Raw genomic sequence first — 23,480 nt, 5'->3', positions numbered from 1 at the left:
AATCTTTGCCACAACGTGTACCTTCTAAATGTGAAGTTTCTAAATTGTGACAATGTTATTACTAATCACACCCAAACAAAACTTGTATATGCCCAGCTGAGCCTAGACTTCCTGCTACCACTAGTCTTACTGGGCAAAAAAAAAAAAAAGACTTGTAAACTTCTATTCTAAAATCCCTAGGAAAGAGATTGATAATCAAGGCTGGATCTTCTGCCTCCTCTGCAGTCAAGTGAAGCTTTGTGTACAACAAAAGAGCTGTTATCAGATTTTAAAGCATCCATAAATGTGTAAAATAATCCTTGTAATTATCTGGTGGTGTAAAACATCAAGACAGAATCAAAGGCAGCATTTTTTTCCACCTATACTTTTAAAGAAACAAACAGCATACCTATCTTAATAAAGACAGAAGAAAAGCCAGAAAGAAAAAAGAAACAACACAGTTCTTGAAAGTGGATTCACAAAAGTGAAGTACATAAAAGAAGTACACAAATAAAAAATAAAGATAAAAGGTTTTACAATAAGAAAACCATTAGCAGCTCCAAGAACCATCAGGGAAAGTACGACATGTAAAGCTGGAGGAAGGAAGGACAGGACACAACAGCATCATCCTATAGCAATGTAGACATCTTAATGAAAAATACCTATGGACTCGTGTAGCCAGACCCTCTTTGGCCTGGAAAAGGTAGTATTAAAAATTCAACAATCACTTATGTAGCGCTAGAAAATGCAGCACGTGTGTGTGCATATCTGTGTCTGTGTTTTCTATGTCCATGTGCTTTATATGTGTACATGCATACATAAATTCAAGATTTCATCGCGTGTTATATATGTAGTGCTTACAGCTCAAAAAATTAGTCTGTTTGAATTACAAGAGAGGTAGATGAGACCGGTTTAGTTTCCTCAATGCAATTCCATTGCACAGACTGAAAGCAAACTTTAGTCTGATGTTTCCAATTCCTGTTTAACTAATCTAGCAGAAAAAAAAAAAAGAAACATCACATACAGTAAAGAGCAGATTGTAATCTCCACATAGGAAAGCAGAGTTGGCTCTCCCTCATCAAGAGCTCACTTGAACTTCACGCATGGTTTGTATGTTGTGTCCTGTAGGTGCTTACATCTTACTAATGCTCAAAATATTCTAATAAAATCATTGTGGCCACTTTTCCAAATGCTGAAAGACAACATAGTTCCATTAGTCACTAACAGAAGTTGAAGAACTGGAGCTCTACATTTTACCTTTATAAATCTCTCTGAGATGTTACAGTAAGCAGGGAGTGTAAGACATAGGCTATGACTCAGGAAAGCACTTTAAGCTCATGCTTAGAGGAGATTTAAACGTGGTTAAAGTCAAGAGCACATGTGAGCACCCTGCCTGCAGAAGAATGACTTGTTAAAGCTAAATCGGGGCTATATGCTTAGTGATTCTCAGTATACTCTGCTTTAAACGAAGTCTCAACTGATGCCAGTTAGAGCTTCTGTCTAAAAAGCAAATCCTTGGTATGGCCTCAGGATGGTACATTCTCTCAAAGTGTTGTCAGTACATTCATATTTATATGAATGACACACCTAATATGTACAGAAAGCATACTTAATATATAATACATATATAAATAAATATATACACATACATTTATAAAAGTGCAGACATTAATTTGACTTCAATGTGAATATAACATGGTTTTGATTGTCAGAAAAATAAATCTTCACAGGACATCTGTTACAGTATGTGCAAATTTCAGTCAACTAGAAATACACTTAGTTATTTTAAAATAATTTAATCCCTAAGTAAATTTCTCATGTCAGATGCTCCTGTGGTGTAAACCGGTATATTTTGTTGCCATTTTATACTGGCTCTGGATGTGAATACATTCAGTAATTTCTGTAACCAAAGTGATAATGGGATCCTTGACAATGTAATTTAAGTTTTATTAGCCAGACTTTCCTGTTGCTGTTTACAAAATCTAGCAACTTGATGATGTGTTTACATTCTGTTGGAAATTTTGGTAGGACAGTGCTGTTCACACTTTAGAGCTGGTTGACCCACACATCTTATTCTTGTTCTCAAGTGAGTATTGTATACCATGGTCTTCCTCAACTACAGTATGAATATGTGTTGGACAAATACTGCTCAGCAACAGATTTATTTCACCAGTCTGTCACCTGTTTACTAGGCTCAACACTTCTGAATGTCATTCTGACAGAGCATGTTATGTTGTGCACATAAATAAATATATAGTGGGCTTCCCTTCATCCTCCAATGGAGGACGGAGCATAAACTCTGTGGGAGAGACAGCATCTAGTAACGAGCTGCTGTCATTACAGCAAGTCCTCCAGCCAACAGCCTCCTCATAAGTAGCCATTGTAAAAAGAGAATAAAGCTGGAGGCAGCCATTGAGCTCCATCAGTCTTCTTAGTAGTACACGTATTTCTCACAAATTGTATGTCATAACCCTAGCTTGCTTCAGATTTTTAGCATCTTTGATTCTAACAGATTTTTATAATCTTTGATACTAATTCAGGATTCCACTCAAGATCCTAAATGCAAAGTTTCTCACACCTAATAAATGTGGTGAAATGTAGATTATATTACCATAAATAAAATCAATCCAAAGTTTGCTGCATATCCAGGCATACGGTCACTCCATGTCAGCTTCTCCTTTTCATCCTGTGAGAAAACAACAACATAAAATAACAGATGTTATAGAACTGTGCTGTAGGAAATATTAGAGTTAGTGAGATCTGTTATTGAAAAACTTTATCGATTACCCTACTCCTGTTGTAATTTTGAAGATGATTGTAAGATTCAGAACATCGATATTTTAAAGCAGATTTTAATTTGAGGGAAAAAAAAAGGGTAAGAGGCTAAATAAGACTAAATAGAAAATGTCTGCAAAATCAGAATATATCATATGTAACTATGTTTTTAATATTTGAAAAAGTGTATCCAGCTCTTACTAAATTGCATAATATGAGGCGAAATTAATATTTGTTTGCTTTTAGGCAAAGCAAGATTCAGCCATTTCTTTTGAATTGCTTCTTGTAAAACTTCAGAAGAATAGTGCTTGAGATCAAAATTATGGAAAGAATGCTTATTATGATTGAACGTAGATTTTGTGTCTAATAGTTACCTTGGCCAGATGGGACCACTAAGATAATTCTTGCAGACATCACAATCTTTCCCCTGGTACTTGGTCTATAGAAGAGAGAAACTACAAAGGCAAGCTCTCTCTGTGATCTCTGCTGCCAACCTTGTTTTCTTCACGTGCAAATGGCATCTCTCTCTTCATTGCATAATTTAAAGCTACTGTGATCAGTGAAATATAGTATGCTTTTACTGTCCCCACACAAACTCAACTCCATCTCTAGTAATGTGTACATCTAAAGAAGATATTTGAACATTGATTTATGCAAGAAATATGATTCCCTCTCAAAATAGGTTTCTTATAATAATAAGGGCATTACTTTGTTTAAGTTATACTAAAACTATATAATCAAATTAACTAAGGACACAGAGCCAGCTGCTGTTTGCATTTCAGTGAACCACCGTTGCTATCCCATGGACTAGTACTTCACTTATATTGGAGTTATCCCAGAGTTATTCTGAATTTAAATGAACTTAAATCAGATTAGAATTCAGGTCAAAGATCTCAAATAAGCCAATTCTAAGGCACAATTGTCCTCAGGTAAAAAAGAAAATCTGAGAGTGTTATGCCTTTGTAAAAGACTTTACCAAAGTAGCACTAGGAATACAATATATATTCCAAGTGCAGAAATGTAGCTGTGAATTTTCTCCTGGAGTTTACTGGGATATGGAATTAAACTGAAAACATAATCCTGTCTACACGTCCATTGCCATTGCGGTGGTGCCTTAAACACTGTGGGAAGTATTATTACTCAATGTCCCCTCTTTTCAGCTCAACTGTTCAAATACACAAGTTAAACATGTCTCCACTGGGAGAATCCTGGCAAGACTGGGTTATAGCAAACCCAAGCAGAAGCACAAATAATCTGGCCCAATGTATGCAGTACATAAATACCCCATCTAGTATATAAATGGAGTCCATTATTTAGCTTGAAGGCCACTTTAAAAAACATTTCTGTGAAAGCACAGATGCATTTCATTTCATTTTGGCTTTTACCACTCAGCAATTATACAAGACACAAAGAAGGTTTAAGTGACTATACTCCAAGAAGGCCTGAAGGACATGACATTTAACAATTTAATTAGGGGAAAAACACTAAAGAAGCAGATCAGCAGAATGAGTTAAAGTTAGCCAAAGCAATGAAAGGAAAGAAGAAAATCTTTTATAACCATACTGAAGTGGAAAAAGAAAATTGTGATTTATACAAAAGGGTCAGGAAAAGGCAAAAATGGTGAAGAAAATTACTTCAAAGATCTTTCTGGCGGTAAGAACTTTGGAAAATAAGAAATCATAGTATCATGAGCAAACTTTCACGTATCATGAATTATGCTCACGAAATCCTGAGTGGCAAAATGATTAAGGTTTTTCATGTTTTGGGGTGTATTGTGCAATATTTCTGGTGATGTAAGACATTTACTGTATTTTGAAATGTCAGCCAGGATTCTGACATGATCTACTGCCTTTCCAAGTCAAGAAAAAAATCACTTGCTGAAAGACTCCTGATAATACCTCAGGAACTGACAAGACTGAGAAATCAGAGAATACCTTACAAAACCATTGCCCATTATGAAAAATAAATAGCTAGTTGCCCTGTTGACCAACCACCACCTTTTTATTATTAAAGTAAAATAGAACTGGATAGTTACAGGAAAGAAGAGGAAAAACTAGGAAAATTGAGTAATGATTGACATGTACACTTAGAGATTAATATCAGAAGTTAAGGTGTGCCTAAGCCTACATTTTTAGGCATTAAGAGACATTAGGATTAATCTATTTAAGGGTCCCAACTTCAGGAAAGTTTAAGAATTAGAGTGTTGCCATCTTAAATCTCAGCATGTTAAGAATGCAGAGGCATCCAGCCTCCCTTTATAAGCCCTAGGTTTATCACCTGAATAGTTGTTTTACATAAATTATTGCTTTTCAAAAGCACTTTGTGCTTGATGAGTTCAATAAAGAAAGTTTCTCGAATAAAGATTTAGAAGCATAACAGATACTTAAAATTTCAATGTATTACTGGGAAGAACTAACGAAATATGGGCTGCCTCCAAAAAAAACCTACCTTGCTGAACAGGACAAAAACAGTCCTTTCTCTTGTGGTTGATTGACCTTGGGTGACTGCCAGATGCCCACCCACCCGCTCTCTCACTCTCCCTTCTCAACATGATGGGGGGAGAAATTAAGATGAAAAAGCTTGTGGGTTGAGGTAAAGACAGGATGATAATTTACCAATTGCTACCACGGGCAAACCAGACTTGACTTGGGGGAAATTAATTTAATTTATCACTATTTAAAATATATTTGAATGGTGAGAAATAAAACCAAAATCTCTTTCCACTTCACCTCCCTCCGAACTTCTTCTCAGGGCCAAGTTCAGTACTTCATTCCTGACTCTACTACTTCCCTCCCCAAGTGATGCAGGAGGATGGGGAATGGTGGGTTGTGGGGTCAGTCCATAACAGCTCCTCTCCGTACACACTGTTCCCCTGCTCCAGTGTGAGTCCTTCTATGGACGCCAGTCCTTCAGGATAGCCCTGCTCCACCGTGGGCTCACCAGTGACTGCAGTTCCTTCAGGAAATACCCACCCACTCTGGCATGGGGTCCTCCACAGGTGCAGTGTAGATATCTGCTCCATAGTGGCCCTCTCCACAGGCTGCAGGGAAATACCTGCTCCACTGTGGTCTTTCCAGGGTCTTCAGGGGAATCTCTGCTTGGGCACCTCGAGCACCTCCTCCTCTTCTCCTGCTCTCACTTCTTGCTCACAGGGCTGTTTCTCACACTTTTTTCCCTTCTCTCCTTGCTGCAAGGCAGCATTTTACCCTTTCTTGCAGACACTTTCCTAGAAATGCCACCATCTTGTTGAGAGGCTCAGCTGTGCTCTGCCATGGGTTTGTTGGAGCGGCCTTGGCCTCTTCTCACAGAAGCTGCCCCTGAAACCACTTCTGTCAGTGCCTGGGCACCAGCACCCAGTATACCTATGGTGGTGGTACAACGGCACAAGGAAAATCCCATTTGCCTTTGAACACCGAACAAGGCAATGCAGGTTGAACAGAGCTCAGTGGAGGGACAGACACTCCGACAGTGATTTCCCAGTCTCTTCTTGCCAGGAATGACAAAAAGAGGAAAATTAGGAAGAGGAGAGAGGCGAGGGTGTGCATGGGAAAGGACAAGTGGAAAAAGGAAGAGAAGACTAGCATGCCATCTAGTCAGCTTTCTCTTTCATGCATGTGCTTCCTTCAGCCTTAGGTGACTTTGCCATGAGTTTGCCATTCTCTGTAGCACTTAGCCAAAGGGAGATCTCAACGACACGCCTGAGTTGCCACGCCATTATGAGAAGAAAGAAAAAGCTGGATGAAAATATTACTGAGTTACTTAGACAGTATACATAGCACAAACAAAATTATGAAATTTAAATCAGTATAGTAGGCAGCTGAAAGCTACTTTCTGTTACAGCTCTTGCTAAGAAAATAAAATCTGTAAATTCGCTTGGTATTATCTGTCACACCTGATTCTACTCTCTGGCAATAGTGCCATCTAGCCGCTAAAAGAGTGTACTGTGAGGTATCAAGAACACCTTGTCTGCGATCAAACCCACTACGCTTGCACACTGCAGCAAGTGTGGTTTATTCTAATAATAAGCAGAATTCATTCACAGATTTCTCATAGGATATCGCACGTACCCCACTCTAAGCAATAATGTGTCTTACAGAACATTGCCTAGATTTTAGATGGTAGGAAAGCTTCTTGAAGGTTGATGAATACTCAACCAAGCAGGCAGGGGATCTATCTGGAGCAGTCCAAGAGGTGTACGTATTTATTGATGTAACAAGATGGAACTGATAATCTGAAGAACAATCTCGGTGACAGATATGTTACACTGTGGAATATTCCCCAAAAGAAACTGCATTGCAGGGAAAGTTATATGCAGACAGAAAACCTCACAATATAAACGATATCTTTGTGGTGAACAAGGCAAACTAAAAGATATATTTTAAAATCTTTCTTTAAATTTCTTTAAATACAGTATTGTATTTGCAACTGTATTGGAGGAAAAAATAGTTGTTCTGAGTGTATTGATGCCTTCCTGTTTTAATGTTTAATGTGGTGTTGAATTTGTTTCTTGCAGGAATACAATTTTTTTCCCATTATAAAATAAAAAATAAAATTTAAAAAATCAGAAAAGGAAGAAAAATAAAATTAAGCACCACCTAGGTTTTGCTGGATGGTTTATTTCTTTATGAGTTACCTAACATGGCAAAGATCCCACATGTGCACTCTGCATCCTCAGGTGGGCCTCTGAGCTGTGGAAACCTGGAAATATACTGCACTTGGACAGCACTAAGCAGCTTTATGAAAACAGTTCTGTGTTTCTCTGTGAATTAAACCACAGCCAGTTTGCTCAGATCACAAGTATTTCAGTTATTTATTTATATTTTCCCACAAGAACACCTCCTCAAAGCAGGTGTTTCTAACCATCAGCCATGCCAGCTCAACCTGCTCTTGGGGAGTAAAGCAACATACTTTCTCTCTTCTGCATCCTGCTTTGTAACTCCAGTTCTGAAATTCAGGCTCTTCAGCGTGGTTGCACCTGGGCAACCCCAATGACTTCACTGGACTTGCACAGAGCTGCAATAATTGACTGGAACTTAGTAAAAGATGCTCAGGGAAGAAGAGAATCCAGAACTCTTCTCTCTTAGCTTCCTAAGGTCTTGCACAGCTAGCAACAGCAAAAAGCTGTAAAATTATATTTCTGATTACAAAATCCAGAAGTTCATCTCTAAGTATGCCCAGGAACCATCAAACAAGTAAATCTCATTTTTATAACTGCACTTTTCTTAGTAGAAAGAAAAGCTTTAATTTGTGTAAAAACTGTGCTATCCAAATGAGCATCTAGAAATAAGAACTGTGGTATCAAATACAGCTCTTCTGTATTTGCACAATGCCCAGTATATTGCATGTGTATTCCAGGCTCAAGACAAAGAATGAAACTACTTTCTTCTGAAAAGGTCCCTATAATTTTACTTTGGGCATGAAATATGATAAAGGCAAGGAGAAAAGGATACCTCAGAGCTATTTGAAGGTTAAAAGAAGTTAAGAGACAGAAAAAGCCGAGAGCACAGGCAGTTTTGGAAGATAGCTGATTCCAGGCTTATGACACAAAAAGAGGAACAATCAAGGCACATAAGCATTTCTGGGACCTTGCAGTGTGCCACAGTGGGCCACAGTGTTAATTACACCTAAGAAACTCTTTGGACAAGTTCATGGGACTGTTCCAGCCTGTATTAGGGACCACTGGCCCTCAAATTTCTGAGAAGAAAGACAAAACTGCTGCCACCCTGGATATCGGCCAATGCCTGTGTCTATCCCAGTCTGAATCTGTCCCTAGGAGTTCCACCTTCCTATCCCCATAGAAGCTGAAAGAGCTTTTGGTTTAAAACCCATTAAAAGAGAGAATAATATTTTCTATTCTTCTCACATAGAAAGCAATAAAGCATTTTTACAGTAGAGATGACTCTGTTCTGTAAGCCATGCTCTGTTTCAGGCTTGCATATGGAAAATGAACTGCCAAGATTAATTTGAAGCCAGCTGAAGGGCTGCAAAACCTTTATTAAAAACTTTTTGCTTTTTGAAACATTCAGAATAGCACAGACACTCTGATAGCTTTCAGTGGAGCTTAATGGACCCGCTCTATATCATTTGTGGAAGCAACGCAGAAAAGAGAGCTATGAGAAGTGTGTGCAAGGCTGAGTACTAGGAATGGAATTTAAGGCTAAGCAAGGTTATTGTTAACCATCCAGTCTTGGTCTCCTCTGTAACCACAGAACTTCCTTGAGGTTATTTTTGCTATAAGGCTAATAAATGTGTTTTAACTAACATTCTTTTTAGAGAAACCTCTAATCACAGCTTGAGCATTTCTGTGATGAACAATCAGTCACAAGCCTTATTAGGTCTTTCCAATTGCTAATTATCCTAGCTATTGAAAATGTATGGCTTATTTTCAGGCTGAATTTGCCTATCTACATCTTCCAGTCTTGGCATTTAGCTGCAACTTTGTCAGTTAAGAGCATCTACTGGCAGATTTTTAGTTTTGGCTGTAGGTTCTTACAGACTGTCATCAGGCCACTTCTTGGCTTTTCTGCTAGCTTAGACTACTCAGTCAGAATGGGAACAATCAGTCAAGCCCACAGCTGTGTTTCTTCTCCTGCAGTGTGATTGGAAACAAATGTCCCATGGGCTACAGCCCTACAATGGGCCGCTCAGCCTTTCACATAACAAGGCTTATGAAAGCACGTGTGAGTAGCCAAGTCCCTATGCCTCAAGATACGCACATGCACATCCCTTCCACAGGACCAGGCACATACTGTGATGGTTACTGTGTTAGGTGAGGGTCATACTTCCAGTCATGGAGCACAAGGAAGGCTGGTGGAAAAGGAGACACCAGCCTTTTCTCTGTCAACAGAGGCACTGGCAGAATGAAGAAAAGGATCTGCTAATCCAAGTACTTTCTAGTCCTTATCAGTCTTAACACTATATTCTGAACTTTCTCAGAGTATATATGCATATATGTGTATATATATACCACTTGACATACATATATACACACACACTTAAATATGTGTGTGTGTATGTATATGCGTATCACACACATGCAATGAATACCCTGATTAAAAACTAACTCCAATTATTAAATTCGAACTGAGACATGAGCTAGAGTTCGTAAATGAAATCTATTAGCAAAGTTCTCCAAGGCACAGTGAATGTGGCCATCTGTCCAAACATACCAGTACTGCTGGAATAAGGGTAAGCTGCAACATGCCAACTAGATTTCTTACCGATTTTCCCTCTGCAGCAACAGCATGTACCTAGACTACATCAGGAGACATATATTAGTGGTAGGGTATATTGACAGGCAGGGTCAGAAGATCCCAAAATCACATACACGTATGACAATGTTACTGAAAATTCTACCTTCATTTCAAAGATAAAAAAAATAATGCTCCTCACAGTGCTTTCAGGGAAGTATTTCAAGCTGCTTCATTCACTTAGGAATAATGGTAAAAGGCTGGAGGTCTGCTATCACTGTAATTTAAATTTGTAAAGCTAGACTTGGTTAATGTAGCACACTGTAGTTTATTCAGAAATAGAAATTACTTCTTTCTCTGTTGTATTTAAAACTTATTTTACCTTTGATACTCATCTTAATGCATCTAGTGCATTGTAGCATATCGCAATCACTATTATTTAAATGGCATTAAGGTGCTTAGTCTTTATATCACTGTTTAAAATAAACTTATTGATATTTACATATGGTTCAAGTGAAAACTGGCAGCACTTTTTTTTTTTTGCAATGACAGTTTAACATATGGCTTTACAAGTATGAATTATTTATGTAAACTTGAAGCCATTCAGAACATTACCAGAAAAACACTATAATTTACACAAACAATAGGGTTACATCTGTAGTCATAAATATTCATTGTTTATCAATGCTCTTTATAGATTATTAATAAATCATAATGAGTCTGATTTTGAGAAGGAAAAGGGCCAGATGTACAAATACACTTAGACATCTGGTGGGACTTCCAAAGCACCTAACTGGCAGTGGTACACAGGTCTGCAGTAGCAGGGAAGTTGGTAGTGGAATGCCACAAATTAAGTTCATGGCATGAAGGGATATCCTGTCACCTGCTCAATTTCCATTTTTTAGTGTAACTCCTGAACTTTCTCAAAGAAGGTAATGTAATGAAACGTGGCTTGAAAATATGCTTATGTAAGTATAGTCATGCATAAGGAAGACAGATTCTGAGCCAGACATGTGCTTACTTTAATTTGCATAATTAGATCAATTTAACACACTTTGACATTGACTAGACATAGACCTATCAGGCATGTTAAACAAAGGGAGAATAAGGTGAATTTCAAGGCATGGCTTTAGAAAAAAAATAAATTATAAGCAATACTCACTACTTGCATTGTCCTGGAGTTAACTGGATTTTTAACCACTATTTACTCTGAAATCCAGAGCACCATTACTCTAATAGTCAATCTGGTTTCACACTTTCTTACGTAAACTGTGAACATCTGATGGATAAGTTAATAGAATAACAAATGCAGCACATTTTATAACAATTTATCCAGTATGATTTTTCAGGAAAAAAAAAAATGACCTTTTACTAGTTCCCATAATTCAGTACTATTTGACTACTGGCAATTATTCTGAAAGTTTCTCTCTGTAAATTACTTTAAGTACAGGACTATCTTCTCTGTGTAAGTCCTTTTAAAAAGTGCCGGTTAAACAATCAGACACCCAGCTACTTGCAGTATCTTTCCCTAGAATATAAAAAGGTCCAAAATTACATTATCTTTTGTAACTTCAGGTCAATATGCCTCAGATAGATAACAATTCACCTGAAATTTATCTGTAAAATCATTCATTCAGTCATCATTATACAGTGTAATATAAGCAACTTGGGCCCGGTGGAACTAAGCCAGTTGGCAAATTTACAATTTGCAAAGCTCAAATTACAATTCTTTAGCAACATTTAATAGTCTTGTAACTTTTCTAAACTGCATGCATTAGTTCCCTTAATGTGAAGGGAACACAATTTAAAAATTTAACTAAGCATAAGATTTGACTTCTGGACGAGATGCAGTTAGTACTAAACTGAGGAAAAATGTCCTTTCTGTCTTTCCTTGAATCTTGTCTGGCCCAACTCTGGGCTGGTGTCCTCGTTTGAAGAATCTAGGCTGAAATTCTTGCTCCTGTGAAATCAATCACAAAATTCCCAGTGACTTCTATGAAGCAGTATCTCATCCCAAGTCTTTGGCATTGCATACTTAAAATCAGATTCTCCATTGTCTTACACCATGTGAAGTCACTTATCCCCACACAAAGTGGGAGAAAAAGGCATGCAACACATTATTGATTTCCTTTGGTTGCAATTTTAATTTTAGCTTACACAAACTGTGAATGATCACACCAACAGCTGAAAAGAGTGAAGTGGTGTGAATTTTAGTAACATTTTTAAGTTGGTAATGAAATGTTTAAGAAGCAGGGAAATAATTAAAAAGGGATGTGGCTATGCTAGATTCTTTTTCTGATTCCAGAGCATTTATTACCAGTTGTAAAATGTTAATTAAGTTTGTATTCCAGCATTTGGATATGCTATACAATTGACACTCGATTGCAGAACATAATCTACACAGGCAAATTTTTGCCAATAATATACAGATGACGGGTAAATACTCAACAAATGGAAGACTAGAAAGATGGGGAGGGGTACAAGAGCAAAGCAACCTTCAGCTCTCTCCATGTATGCTCCAACAAGGACACATTTCAGAGGTACAAGAGTCCTGCCTATGTGCTTTCTCCCGCTGAGCTGTTCTACCCGACTATTTAAAGCTAGTCAGTGAAATTTACTGGTGTTCCATTTCTGCATTATCTCTTTAACCAATACTAGATATTCATCACCATACCATGAGCACATAAAATGAACAAGAACTGGGAGGTGACAAGCAGAGACACCAGATGCGTTGCACAGACAGAAGCAGTCTGAGGGGAGCAAGTACTCACAAAGCCTAACTTCAGTATAACAGGAGTAATTGTTACCGGCTTCCTCTGCAGTCAGAGCAGAAACAAACACTTCCAGAGGGAGGCATAAGAGACTCCAACCTGGGTCTTGGTCTGAGCCCATGTCTAGGAAAAATATTTCTTTTAACTGATTATGGAGAAAGTTGATATTGAGTACATATCATAGAATCATAGAATGGTTTGGGTTGGAAGGGACCTTAAAGATCATCTGGTTCCAACACCACTGCCATGGACAGGGACATCTTCCACTAGACCAGGTTGCTCAAAGCCCCATCCAACCTGGCCTTGAACACTTCCAGGGATGGGGCATCCACAAGTACTCTGGGCAACCTGTTCCAGTGCCTCACCACTCTCACAGTAAAGAATTTCTTCCTTATATCCAATCTAAATCTACCGTCTTCCAGTTTAAAGCCATTACCTCTCACCCTATCACTACATGCCCTGTCAAAAGTCCCTCTCCAGCTTTCTTGTAGCCCCACTTTAGATATCAAAAGGCTGCAATAAGATCTCCCTAGAACCTTCTCTTTCACATTGTAAAAAATTTTTTCCTAATATCTAATCTAAATCTACCTCCCTCTATCTTAAAACCATTACCCCTTGTCCTATCACAACAGGCCCTACTGAACAGCCTCTCCCCATCTTTCCTGTAGGCCCCCCCTTGAGGTACTGGAAGACCATTATCAGGTCTCCCCGGAGCCTCCTCTTCTCCAGGCTGAACAGCCCCAACTATCTCAGCCTGTCCTCACAGGAGAGGTGCTCAAGCCCTGTGATCATCTTCATGGCCCTTCTCTGGAATCACTCCAACAGGTCCATGTCCTTCTTGTGTTGGGAGCTCCAAAGCTGGACGCGATACTCCAGATGGGGTCTCATGAGAGCGGAGCGGGGGGAGGAGAGGGAAAGAATCACCTCCCTCAACCTGCTGGTCACACTTCTTTTGATGTAGCCCAGGATGGTGTTGGCTTGTGTTGAGCTTCTCCTCAACCAACACCCCCACGTCCTTCTCCTCAGGGCTTCTTGCAATCCATTCTCTGCCTAGCCTGCATTTGTGTTTGGATTGCCCCAAACTATGTGCAGGACTTTGCACTTGGCCTTGTTGAACTTCATGAGGTGTCCATGGGTCCATCTCTCTAGCCTGTCAAGATCCCTTTGGATAGCATCGCTTCCTTCCAGCTTGTCGATCATACCACACAGCTTGGTGTTGTCAGCAGACTTGTTGAGGGTGCACTCAATTCCACTGTCCATGTTGCTGACAAAGATGTTAAACAGCATTGGTCCTAATTCTGACCCCTGAGGAACACCACTCATCACTGATATCCACTTGGACATCGAGCCATTGACCGCAACTCTTTGAGTGCGCCCATCCAGCCAATTCTTTATCCACCGAGTGGTCCATTCGTCAAATCTATGCCTCTCCAGTCATCTGCCAGTCCCTTGAGGACCTGCAGACGCACCTCATCAAGTAACATCGATTTGTGCACCTTCAGGTTCCTTAAATGGTCTTGAACCAAATCTTCTGCTACAGTGGACTGTTCTTCATTCTCACAGTCCCTGTCTTTATCTTCTGCAACTTGGGTGGTGTGGTTAGAGCACATGCTCATGAAGACTGAGGTAACCAGGACACCCATTTCCTTCCAGAGAGGGCCCACATTTTCCCTAGTCTTTTTGTTTTTTGTTTTTTTTTAATCACCGATGTACCTATAGAAGCTTTTCTTGTTGCCCTTGACATCCCTGGCCAGATTTAATTCTATTGAGGCTTTAGCCTTCCTAACCTGATCCCTGTCTGCTTGGATAATTTCTCTGTATTCCTCCCAGGCTACCTGTCCTTGCTTCCACCCTCTGTAGGCTTTGTGTGTGTGTGTGTGTGTGTGTGTGTGTGTTTGTTTGTCTATGAGCTCCTTGTTCATCTATGCAGGTCTCCTGGGATTTTCGTCTGACTTTGTTTGTTGGGATGCATCACTCTTGAGCTTGGGGGAGGTGATTCTTGAATATCAACCAGCTTTCCATTAATCAATTTCTATCCATAACAAACACCCTTGGATCTTCACAAACACACAGTCACACACAGCCTCCCTACAAAACTCGTTACAGGAGTGGAAGACTGTAGAATAGTAAGAAAGAAATGTCAATGAAACACTGGAAGGCAAAGACAGAAATCAGAGATTAATGGAGTTGGAAAGGTAATGAGAGACATATATTATGGTACTATTAGCATTATCTTTTTGCTTCTGAGAGCTCTGATCTCAGGGAATTAGAACTATCAGTGCTTGTATCAGTTTTTTTTTTTCCAAAATGTAAGTTCAATTATAAACTTATTTTTGTAAATTATGTACATTTTGGACATTATAAAATCGGCAGTCACTTCTCAAGAAGTACAATATTTCCCAGTGCTCCCACAGCTGGAGTTTCAAAAGACCAAAGCACAATGCCTGGTCACTTGATTTTTTGTTTGGTTTTTTTCTTCAGGACATGGGGGTAAACATATCAGACCAAAACTGACCGACAAGTACATCTTTACTGCTTTCCACTAAGCCACTTCATACAAAGTTGTTAGAAAGTCTCACAGATCTAAATATAAGATGGAGAGCAAAAGATCATAGCACTCTAATTGCAAGTCCTTTCTGATTTCCAAACAGGGAAATAATAACTACCCATACACTAGGCTGAATTAGGTAATATTTATTCAAATTGTACATATATGCTAAAACTGTATAGAAAACACACAAAGATCTCTAGGGAGCTCCTTCCCTTCCCACCAGCATCCCAAATAATTATCTTTTTTTTTTTTTTTTACTTCAAGAAATAGTTGTGTTGGTAGTTAGCAGTAAACTGTAGATGTACTGAAAGTTACCTTGAAATGCTCCAGTTTGATTTAATATAAAATAAGTTGGTAAAATTGGAAAAAGTGGAAAACAATGTTTCACATTTCATACTCTCAGAAATGTTTGTCTGATTCCTTCCTATTGTTAACAAAAATAGAGTAGATAAAGTAGATAGATATATCAACAAAATAAATTTCTGTAGTCACATACCATAAAAATGGAAGAGTTGGAAGTACCAGCAATTTATGCATGAAACTGTGATGTAGTATCTAGTCGGGATTGGTATACTATTTGTCCTATATTTAACATAGTGCTGACTCTGAAAGTCACGTAAATTGAATTTGCAGATGATACTAAATTAGGAGATGTTATGAATAGTGAAGAGGACAGAGACTTAAATACAAGGCTATTGAGAAGTTAGAAATACAAGCATAAAATAGAATGAGACTCAAGTAGGACAAATTAAGGCTGATACAACTAGGAAAATAATTAGAAACAGCAATAATGCTCAGCAAAAGAAAAAGTTATATTAAATAAATTCTTGGAGAGCAATGAGTTACTGCCTGAAAACCTGGACCTACTGGAGCGAGTCCAGAGGAGGGCCATAAAGGAAGGACCCGCTAAAGGGGGCCTACGAGAAAGCTGGAGGGGGGGGCTATGAGAAAGTTGAAGAGGGACTTTTGACAAGGGTGTGTAGTGATAGGATGAGGTGTAATGGCTTTAAACTGGAAGAGGGTAGATTTAAATTGGAAGAAATTCTTTACTGTGAGGGTGGTGAGGCACTGGAACAGGTTGCCCAGAGAAGTTGCGGATGCCCCATCCCTGGAAGTGTTCAAGGCCAGGTTGGATGGGGCTTTGAGCAACCTGGTCTAGTGGAAGATGTCCCTGTCCATGGCAGTGGTGTTGGAACCAGATGATCTTTAAGGTCCCTTCCAACCCAAACCGTTCTATGGTTCTATAAATCTGGAGAGAATAGAAATCGTGATAATTTATACTTGGGTCATCCTCACAGACAGTGAGAAGCTGAGTGTCTTAAAGAACACACAATCTGCATTGGAGTAAATTCAACACACTTGAATTTCACATAGTGAACTAAGTGATTGGCTGGCATGCAAAAAAAAATCAGCCCTCTAATGAATTAAGTTTTAAAAAAATGTGCCATTTACATATAGCAAAGGCCTAGATTGTGTTTACAGCAGTTATTTACCCATGGGAGAGAGCGAGAATTGTATGGGTATATAAATAATGAGGACAGACCTGAGCTGACCCTACTTGTGCTATTTCTAGAACTAAAGAAATGATCCCTAAGCTGACTAGATATGAGGCCACATAGAGGAACTCTGGAAAGAGTTCATGAGTCTAATAGGGTGATTTGGGATGCTCCATTTCCCTTCAGAGACTTGTTCAAAGTCCCCACAGCAAGCTGAATATTTTCTGAACTTCTAGTGTTGTCACAGAAAGTGGACAAGATCCTATTATTAAAATTATCCATAAACTAGGTCATATAGCTAAGCTGGGGAACAGGGACAGAAATACTTAGGTACTCTCTGGTTTTACACTACTGAAATGTCTTTTGCATTCTGCACCACCACCCACTGCACTGGCCTGTGCTGAAGACTTAGAGTTCCTACTGCAGAGCATAGGAAAACTTAACACTTCCATGTAAACAATGCTTATCTACATCCCTTCCTATTCTGACACTATCCCAACTACATCCCAAAGACCACAAAGCATTTACAGTGATATGGAGTCTTGCATTTAAACCCCATGTTATAAGCAAATTTCAACAAAAGTTAAGAAAGGGTTTCTTCTGGAAAACAGCTTTCAGTGTGAAGTCATTGACGTAGTATTTCCTCAAAGTTCCCAGAAATATGCAGACTGATCCTCTCATTTGCTGTAACTACTTTGTGCTGGACTGCTGGAAGACTTTCAAGGTAGACTCTGTCCAAGGGAATATTGCAGGGATTTGTTGGGAATCCTCTGTTGACACAAATCTGATATAAAGGCTTCTATTACATGTCCCATTCCTCTGACTAGCATATGTTATGTGGCTGAAACAAAGGTGAGAGATATGGCCTACACCACCTACATTGCTAGTTTGTCTTTGAAGTTTCAGCTAAGTGGCCTGTAATTTGGGCAACCAGACCTGTGACCAGCATCTGCTGAATATCGGAGCTTCGTATTATCATTACATACACATACACACAAAAAAGTTACGTTCCCCAATGAGACAAAATAGTAACAAGATAATAATTCTCCCCAAATTGTCTCATGTTTAGCGTAGCCAGTCTCTGAACTTGCCATTCAATAATGAGCTAATGGCAGAAAAGGTAGTACAGGGGTTAGAGAGAACTTGTGTAGAGACTTCATACTCCTGTTTCATTCTACATGCCTGGCCTCTTTCAAAAGGCAAGGCGCATGTTTGTTTTTCACCCTTGACAGAACACTCATTTTTCACTAGTACACATGCAGAGACTAGATAATGAGGAAAAAAACATATTTGGAATCTAGAATACTGAGAAATTCCTCATTATTTGCAGTTTTGAAATCAAGGCCATATGCTTTTCTATACTTTTTTATTTATTTTAGTTTTATTAGTTGTTATGATTTGTTGCAGGATTCATTTAGTGAAATTCTATAACGTGGGTAATAGAGGAAAATCAGATTACATCAAAATTAAAGCAAAAAAGTTTTTTGAAATAAATTTATGTAAAGGAAATACATGAATGGTCTTCATTGCTGATACACGTAAAAAGTAAGTGGTGGCTTAAATTATTACTAGGAAGACTTAGATTAGACATGAAGAAAATCCTTGGAACAGTAAATCCTTCAATCCTTCAACCAGGCATAAGTAAGGGCTGGGACAAGTTCCCTAAGGAGGCTATGGCATTTTAATTACTGAAGATTTTTAAGAACAGGTTAAAGAAGCATCTGGCAAACATGACACTGGATGTAATTGAGGGGAAAAAAAAAGCTCCTGCTTTGGAGCACAATGGGGGAACTAGATGTCTTCATGGGTTGCCTTCTAAGCTTAATTCCAGCTTTTTTTTTTTTTTTTTTTTTTTTTAATTCTGTGATGCCTGTCACCTTTGTGGTCTTAAACTCATTTAAACTACTGAGAATTTTTTCTATTTCTTTTTCTTTTTCTTCATAAAAATATCGAATGCTGATAAATGTAATGTATTTTCCTCAAATTACCAGTAAAAGAAACTAAAAATTGATGTCATTACCAGCAGTTACTGATAGGATGTGAGTAGAGGTACTGTCACACATAAATAAGTGATTCTTTCATCATGTATCCACACACTAGTTCATGTGAGAGAATACAACAATCTTAGCACCATTTCAGAGGAACACTGGCCACTGAAGACATGCTCCTCATTAAATGAAAGAGGGTATTTATTATATGATGATTACCTCACAGAAATCTATACCCAGAATATAACCAAGACATTTTGATATATTAGAACAATGACTTCACAGCAGCCAGTGCCTTGGCACAAAGCCAAGGAGCTAGGGACACAAGCTGAGCCAGCACCTCACAAACCTAGTTTCACTTGTCCAGAGTAGGGCAAGTCAACAGAGCTGTTAAGCATTCCCAGCAAACTCCTCTATAGTCACATTACAGAAGTAGTAAACCAAACAGTGGCCTGTCCCTTGACCTGCGACTGGGAAGTGTGACTTCTTGAGTCAACAGACATATAACTTGTGTCCTTGACACCAACAGACAGAGCAAGGAGAGCAGATCTGTAGAATTTACAGGCAAACAAATATGCCTTCCAATAAGGCAAAATTATGAATCAATGATCTAAGGCATCCTGTAACTTGATATCAGGCCGAAAACCTAAGTGTACAAAGTCTTGCAACCTAGACACCACTTTAACAAAATGATTGCTCAGGGGCCTCAGAGCTCCATGTCCTAAACACAACCATTACTACCCAGAGGTTCAGACCTAGTAATATCAGCCCAGCAAGTCACAGTCCATCCAAAACAGCAAGCTCACAAAATGTTGTTATCTGGCATTGTCTGAGGGAAGAAAGGAAATGTCTAATGTGTCAGATATCAGCTCCTGCTTTAGTAGTTGTGTTTGATGAGTAAGCTTCCCATTTTTCTCCTTCTGACAGAGATGAATTGTCCCTTCATCCTTTAGTTTTTCACTAGTCTGTGACCCTTCAGGAACCATAGGCCAGAGATGCTGAAAGAGATGATGCTCACCTAGAGGGTTTATAAACAAAAAGCCTTGCCATCAAGCCCCACAAACTAAATATACACACACCCACAAGTCAGTGAGTTTAATTAGTGGGCTATCATTTCAGTTGGAAATGCGTTCTTTCCAACTTTTGGAGCTTGTTCTCTGGTCCTTTTAGGCAAGATAATGCAGTATCTTTTCCTCAGGAACTGAGGAACTGATAACTAAATCTGAATCTGCTACTGCAATTAATTCAATTTCCCAGAAGTCCTGAGAAGATACATTTTACAGGGATTTTTGCTTTCCTTTTTTCTGAAGTTGTACTACTACCAGTTTACACAGTTCATGGGATTAGCACTGTGCAAAATTCACCAACTGCAAATAGATGGAGGTATTATAAGTGCATCATCTATTTTTTAAAATGCATTAATGCCATTTTTATGATGTTTGTAGAAATGTCAACTGAACCTGTAGGATTATAACAGAACTAAGGTTATATATTCATGTGAGTAATAAGATGGAATTATTCTTTCAGAAATAAAGCCATTTCATTTCAGTCCAAATAAGAATGAACAAATTAGCAACAGATTAAGCATCTGGAACCCTTTAAATAATTTGACTAAATGTGCAGGATTATTAAGAAAATATGTGTTTTCTTCTATTGGGATTTATGCCTAATATTTATTTCACCACAGATGAGCTTCATCAGGCAGGAGGAGAAGCAGCCAAAAGAAAACAGTTTGCTTGTTTGCTCAGTAAATGAACTATTTGTACTGTATTTTAAAGAAGGCGAAAGCTAACACTGTGCTAATCCTGCCAGGCATGGCCTGTGTGTAGTTGGTCAACCGAACCCTGAAATCTGGTTTACAAAGGTTTGGAAGTGATACAACTCTGACAGGTTCAAAGGAGACTAGTGAGCTCAATGAACTCAAACTTCCATGTCCAAATTTCCAGCATTGCAATTTGGGGCCTTCAGAGACCCAGCAAGGAATTTCAGCTCCCACTTTCCTACTACTATCCCAAAACATGGAACCTGTCATATCTAAGGTGATGGTCTTCAGAGAAATTACATGAATACCACCCACATCTCCCCCTTTCTTTTTTGATGAATTATCCTATTGTCAGTACCTCCAGGGATGCCAGGTGGTTATTCTTCATGCAAAACAAGTTATTCAGAGATGCTATTCAGTATGAATTGACAAGCTTTGAATCCAGAATGTCCTCTAGGGATAAAGAGTGGGTGGGATGTTTACCTAGCAATTACAAAAGAAGCTCTGTCATAATTTCTAGCCCGGTGGATTTCTGCTGCTCTAGAAATAACCTAGACATGATAAGATCCCTTTGTGACAGATCTTATGGAGTGCACATTTTTCCATTCTTTGCCTTATTCTTTAGCAAGATAAATGTTTTCTCTGCCCTGCCTCCCACCAGCGTACTTCTCTGGATTGAGAAGCAGACATCTATGCCGTGGTGGCTCCCAGAAAATCTACTGATTACTTTCTTTACACCATCCCTTGCTTAGCATTCTTTTTCTGGTTCCATTTCTCTATATATGCTATGTCGCCTCATGTTCAAGAACCTCCAGCACACATGTCACTCTTTATCTAATCCTACTTAATTTTGTGACATCAGCCTCTACCTCTCTTTGTAAGGTCTCTGTCTTTGCTCCCTCTTTTCCCCAGTCTTCCTGTTCTATTCCCAGAATCACTTGTTCCACTAGGACACACAACTATTCTCTTTCTTCTCCTGTAACTTGGATGAGATCGTAAGGATAAGAACAATGAAGATGATGAACCAAAGAGTCAATCTTATTCTGAAAAAGGGGTGAAAAGATCTGTTCTGAAGAGATGCCAATGAAAAATTATGCTTCATAGGCACTTAAGCAAGCTAAAAAGCCAATAAGTGTTTTGGGTTTTTTTTTTTGTTCCAATGAAAGCTTTATAACATTTCAGGAAAAGAAAAAAAAGGAGGAAGATATGTCCCGAATTAGGATGAAAAGCTAAAGTGTTTGTTTTCAAAAGTGTTTTTAATTACTGTGAACCAAATGTTCTACGTCAACAACCTAAAATATTTTGTTTTGATTTATTCTATTTTTAAAAATCCTCTAACATAAATTTCATTTTGAAAGAAAAAGTCATTTAATAACAGCAGTTGGAAACTCCTTACTCTATAAAAATTGAACTAAGATATTTCATTAAAATCAAAACATGTTTTACAAAAAAAATAGCTTGAGTAAACAATATTTTCCAGTGGAAAGGGGTTTCAACTCTACAATTTTTTTAACAGATCTGCTTTTAATTTTCTTCTAACACAGTACCAACAGGTGTCTATAGAAGGAAAATGTCATAGGGGGATTTCTGGAGTTTCGTGCTCTGTGAATACCCTGCTGTTAATGCTTGTCATGCATGCCGTATGTTGCTATGACTCCTACTGGTAATGGTAAGATTCTTCATAGCGCATACTTGTTGTGACTGAAGACACAAAAAACTACTTCAGCTCACTTCACCCTGAAAAAAAAACTTGACAGATCTGCAGTATATGCTTTCTTGCATGCAGACGTACTGCATTCAACATACTTCACCTGCTTCAACAGCTGCTGGCAAAACAACCACGTCAAAGAGCAACGAGGACCTGAGGACCACTGCATTCAAGGTGTTTCTTATCTGAACCCTGGACCAGATGTCACTGGTGCAGAACTATGTCCTTCCATATCCTATAGCTCTGTGAAAGACTGTCTTCCCCTTGACAAGGTTTCCCAAAGGTGGAGCTGTATTAATTTTGATGTTTATATCTGTATAGAAAAGCAATGTGACCTTAGGGAATGTTGTTCAGACATGTCAATTGCTTCCTGATGCCTGTTTGCCTTGAAGACACTGGTAAACAGAGAAGGAGTAAGAGAAGGGAAACTAAAAATTTCCCAAACTTGTGCATGTACAGTGGCAACACACTGTGCCAAAATCCAGCATTTGCAAATACAGACATACAAACATATTTTCTCAGAAAATCTTTTTCAATTTTTATCAGAGTCATAGAACCATAGAATAGTTTGGGTTGTAAGGGATTTTTAAACTTCATCTAGTCCAACCCCATTCCTCCATGAAGCAGGGACATCTCCAACTAGATCAGGTTGCTCAGAGCCTCATTCAATCTGGCCTTGAATGTTTCCAGGGATGGGGGGCAACCACCACCTCTCTGGGCAACATATTCCAGTGTTTCACCACCCTCATTGTAAAAAATTTCTTTTTTATATCTATTCTGAATTTACCTCCCTGTGTTTAAAAAACATTTCCCCTTGTCCTATCACAACAGGCCCTGCTAAAGAGTTCATCCCCGTCTTTCTTACAAGCCCCCTTTAGGTACTGGAAGGCCACTATAACGTCTCCCCAGAGCCTCCTCTTCCCCAGACTGAACAACCCCAGGTCTCTCAGCCTGTCCTTGCAGGAGAGGTGCTTCGGCCTTCTAACCATCTTCGTGACCCTCCTCTGGATTCACTCTAACAGGTCCACTTCTTTCTTATGTTGGATGCTCCAGAGCTGGATGCAGTACTCCAGGTGGGGTCTCACCAGAGGGAAGTAGAGGGGCAGAATCACCTCCATCAACCTGCTGGCCATGTTTCTTTTGATGCAGCGCAGGATGCTGTTGGCCTTCTGGGCTGCAAGCACACATTGCTGGCTCATGTTGAGCTTCTTGCACACTAGTACCCCCAAGTCCTTCTCCTCAGGGCTGCTCTCAATCCAT

The 23,480-nt window shown here is 38.9% G+C and overlaps 1 protein-coding gene across 1 annotated transcript in view; it reads right to left on the bottom strand.

Annotated features, from left to right (window-relative positions):
• Positions 1-23,480, bottom strand: part of ANO2 (anoctamin 2) — a 248,227-nt gene that overhangs the window by 44,953 nt on the left and 179,794 nt on the right. Inside the window, exon 15 of the mRNA XM_086762472.1 lies at positions 2,591-2,665. Coding sequence (XP_086618598.1) covers positions 2,591-2,665 — 75 coding nt within the window. The remainder of the gene's footprint in view (positions 1-2,590; positions 2,666-23,480) is intronic.

The sequence above is a fragment of the Chlamydotis macqueenii genome, chromosome 1 (genome assembly GCF_036417535.1).
Source record: "Chlamydotis macqueenii isolate bChlMac1 chromosome 1, bChlMac1.mat, whole genome shotgun sequence".
Lineage (NCBI taxonomy): Eukaryota > Metazoa > Chordata > Aves > Otidiformes > Otididae > Chlamydotis > Chlamydotis macqueenii.
Note: the sequence above shows the minus strand (reverse complement) of the source record. Positions and strands in the feature narration are given on the sequence as shown.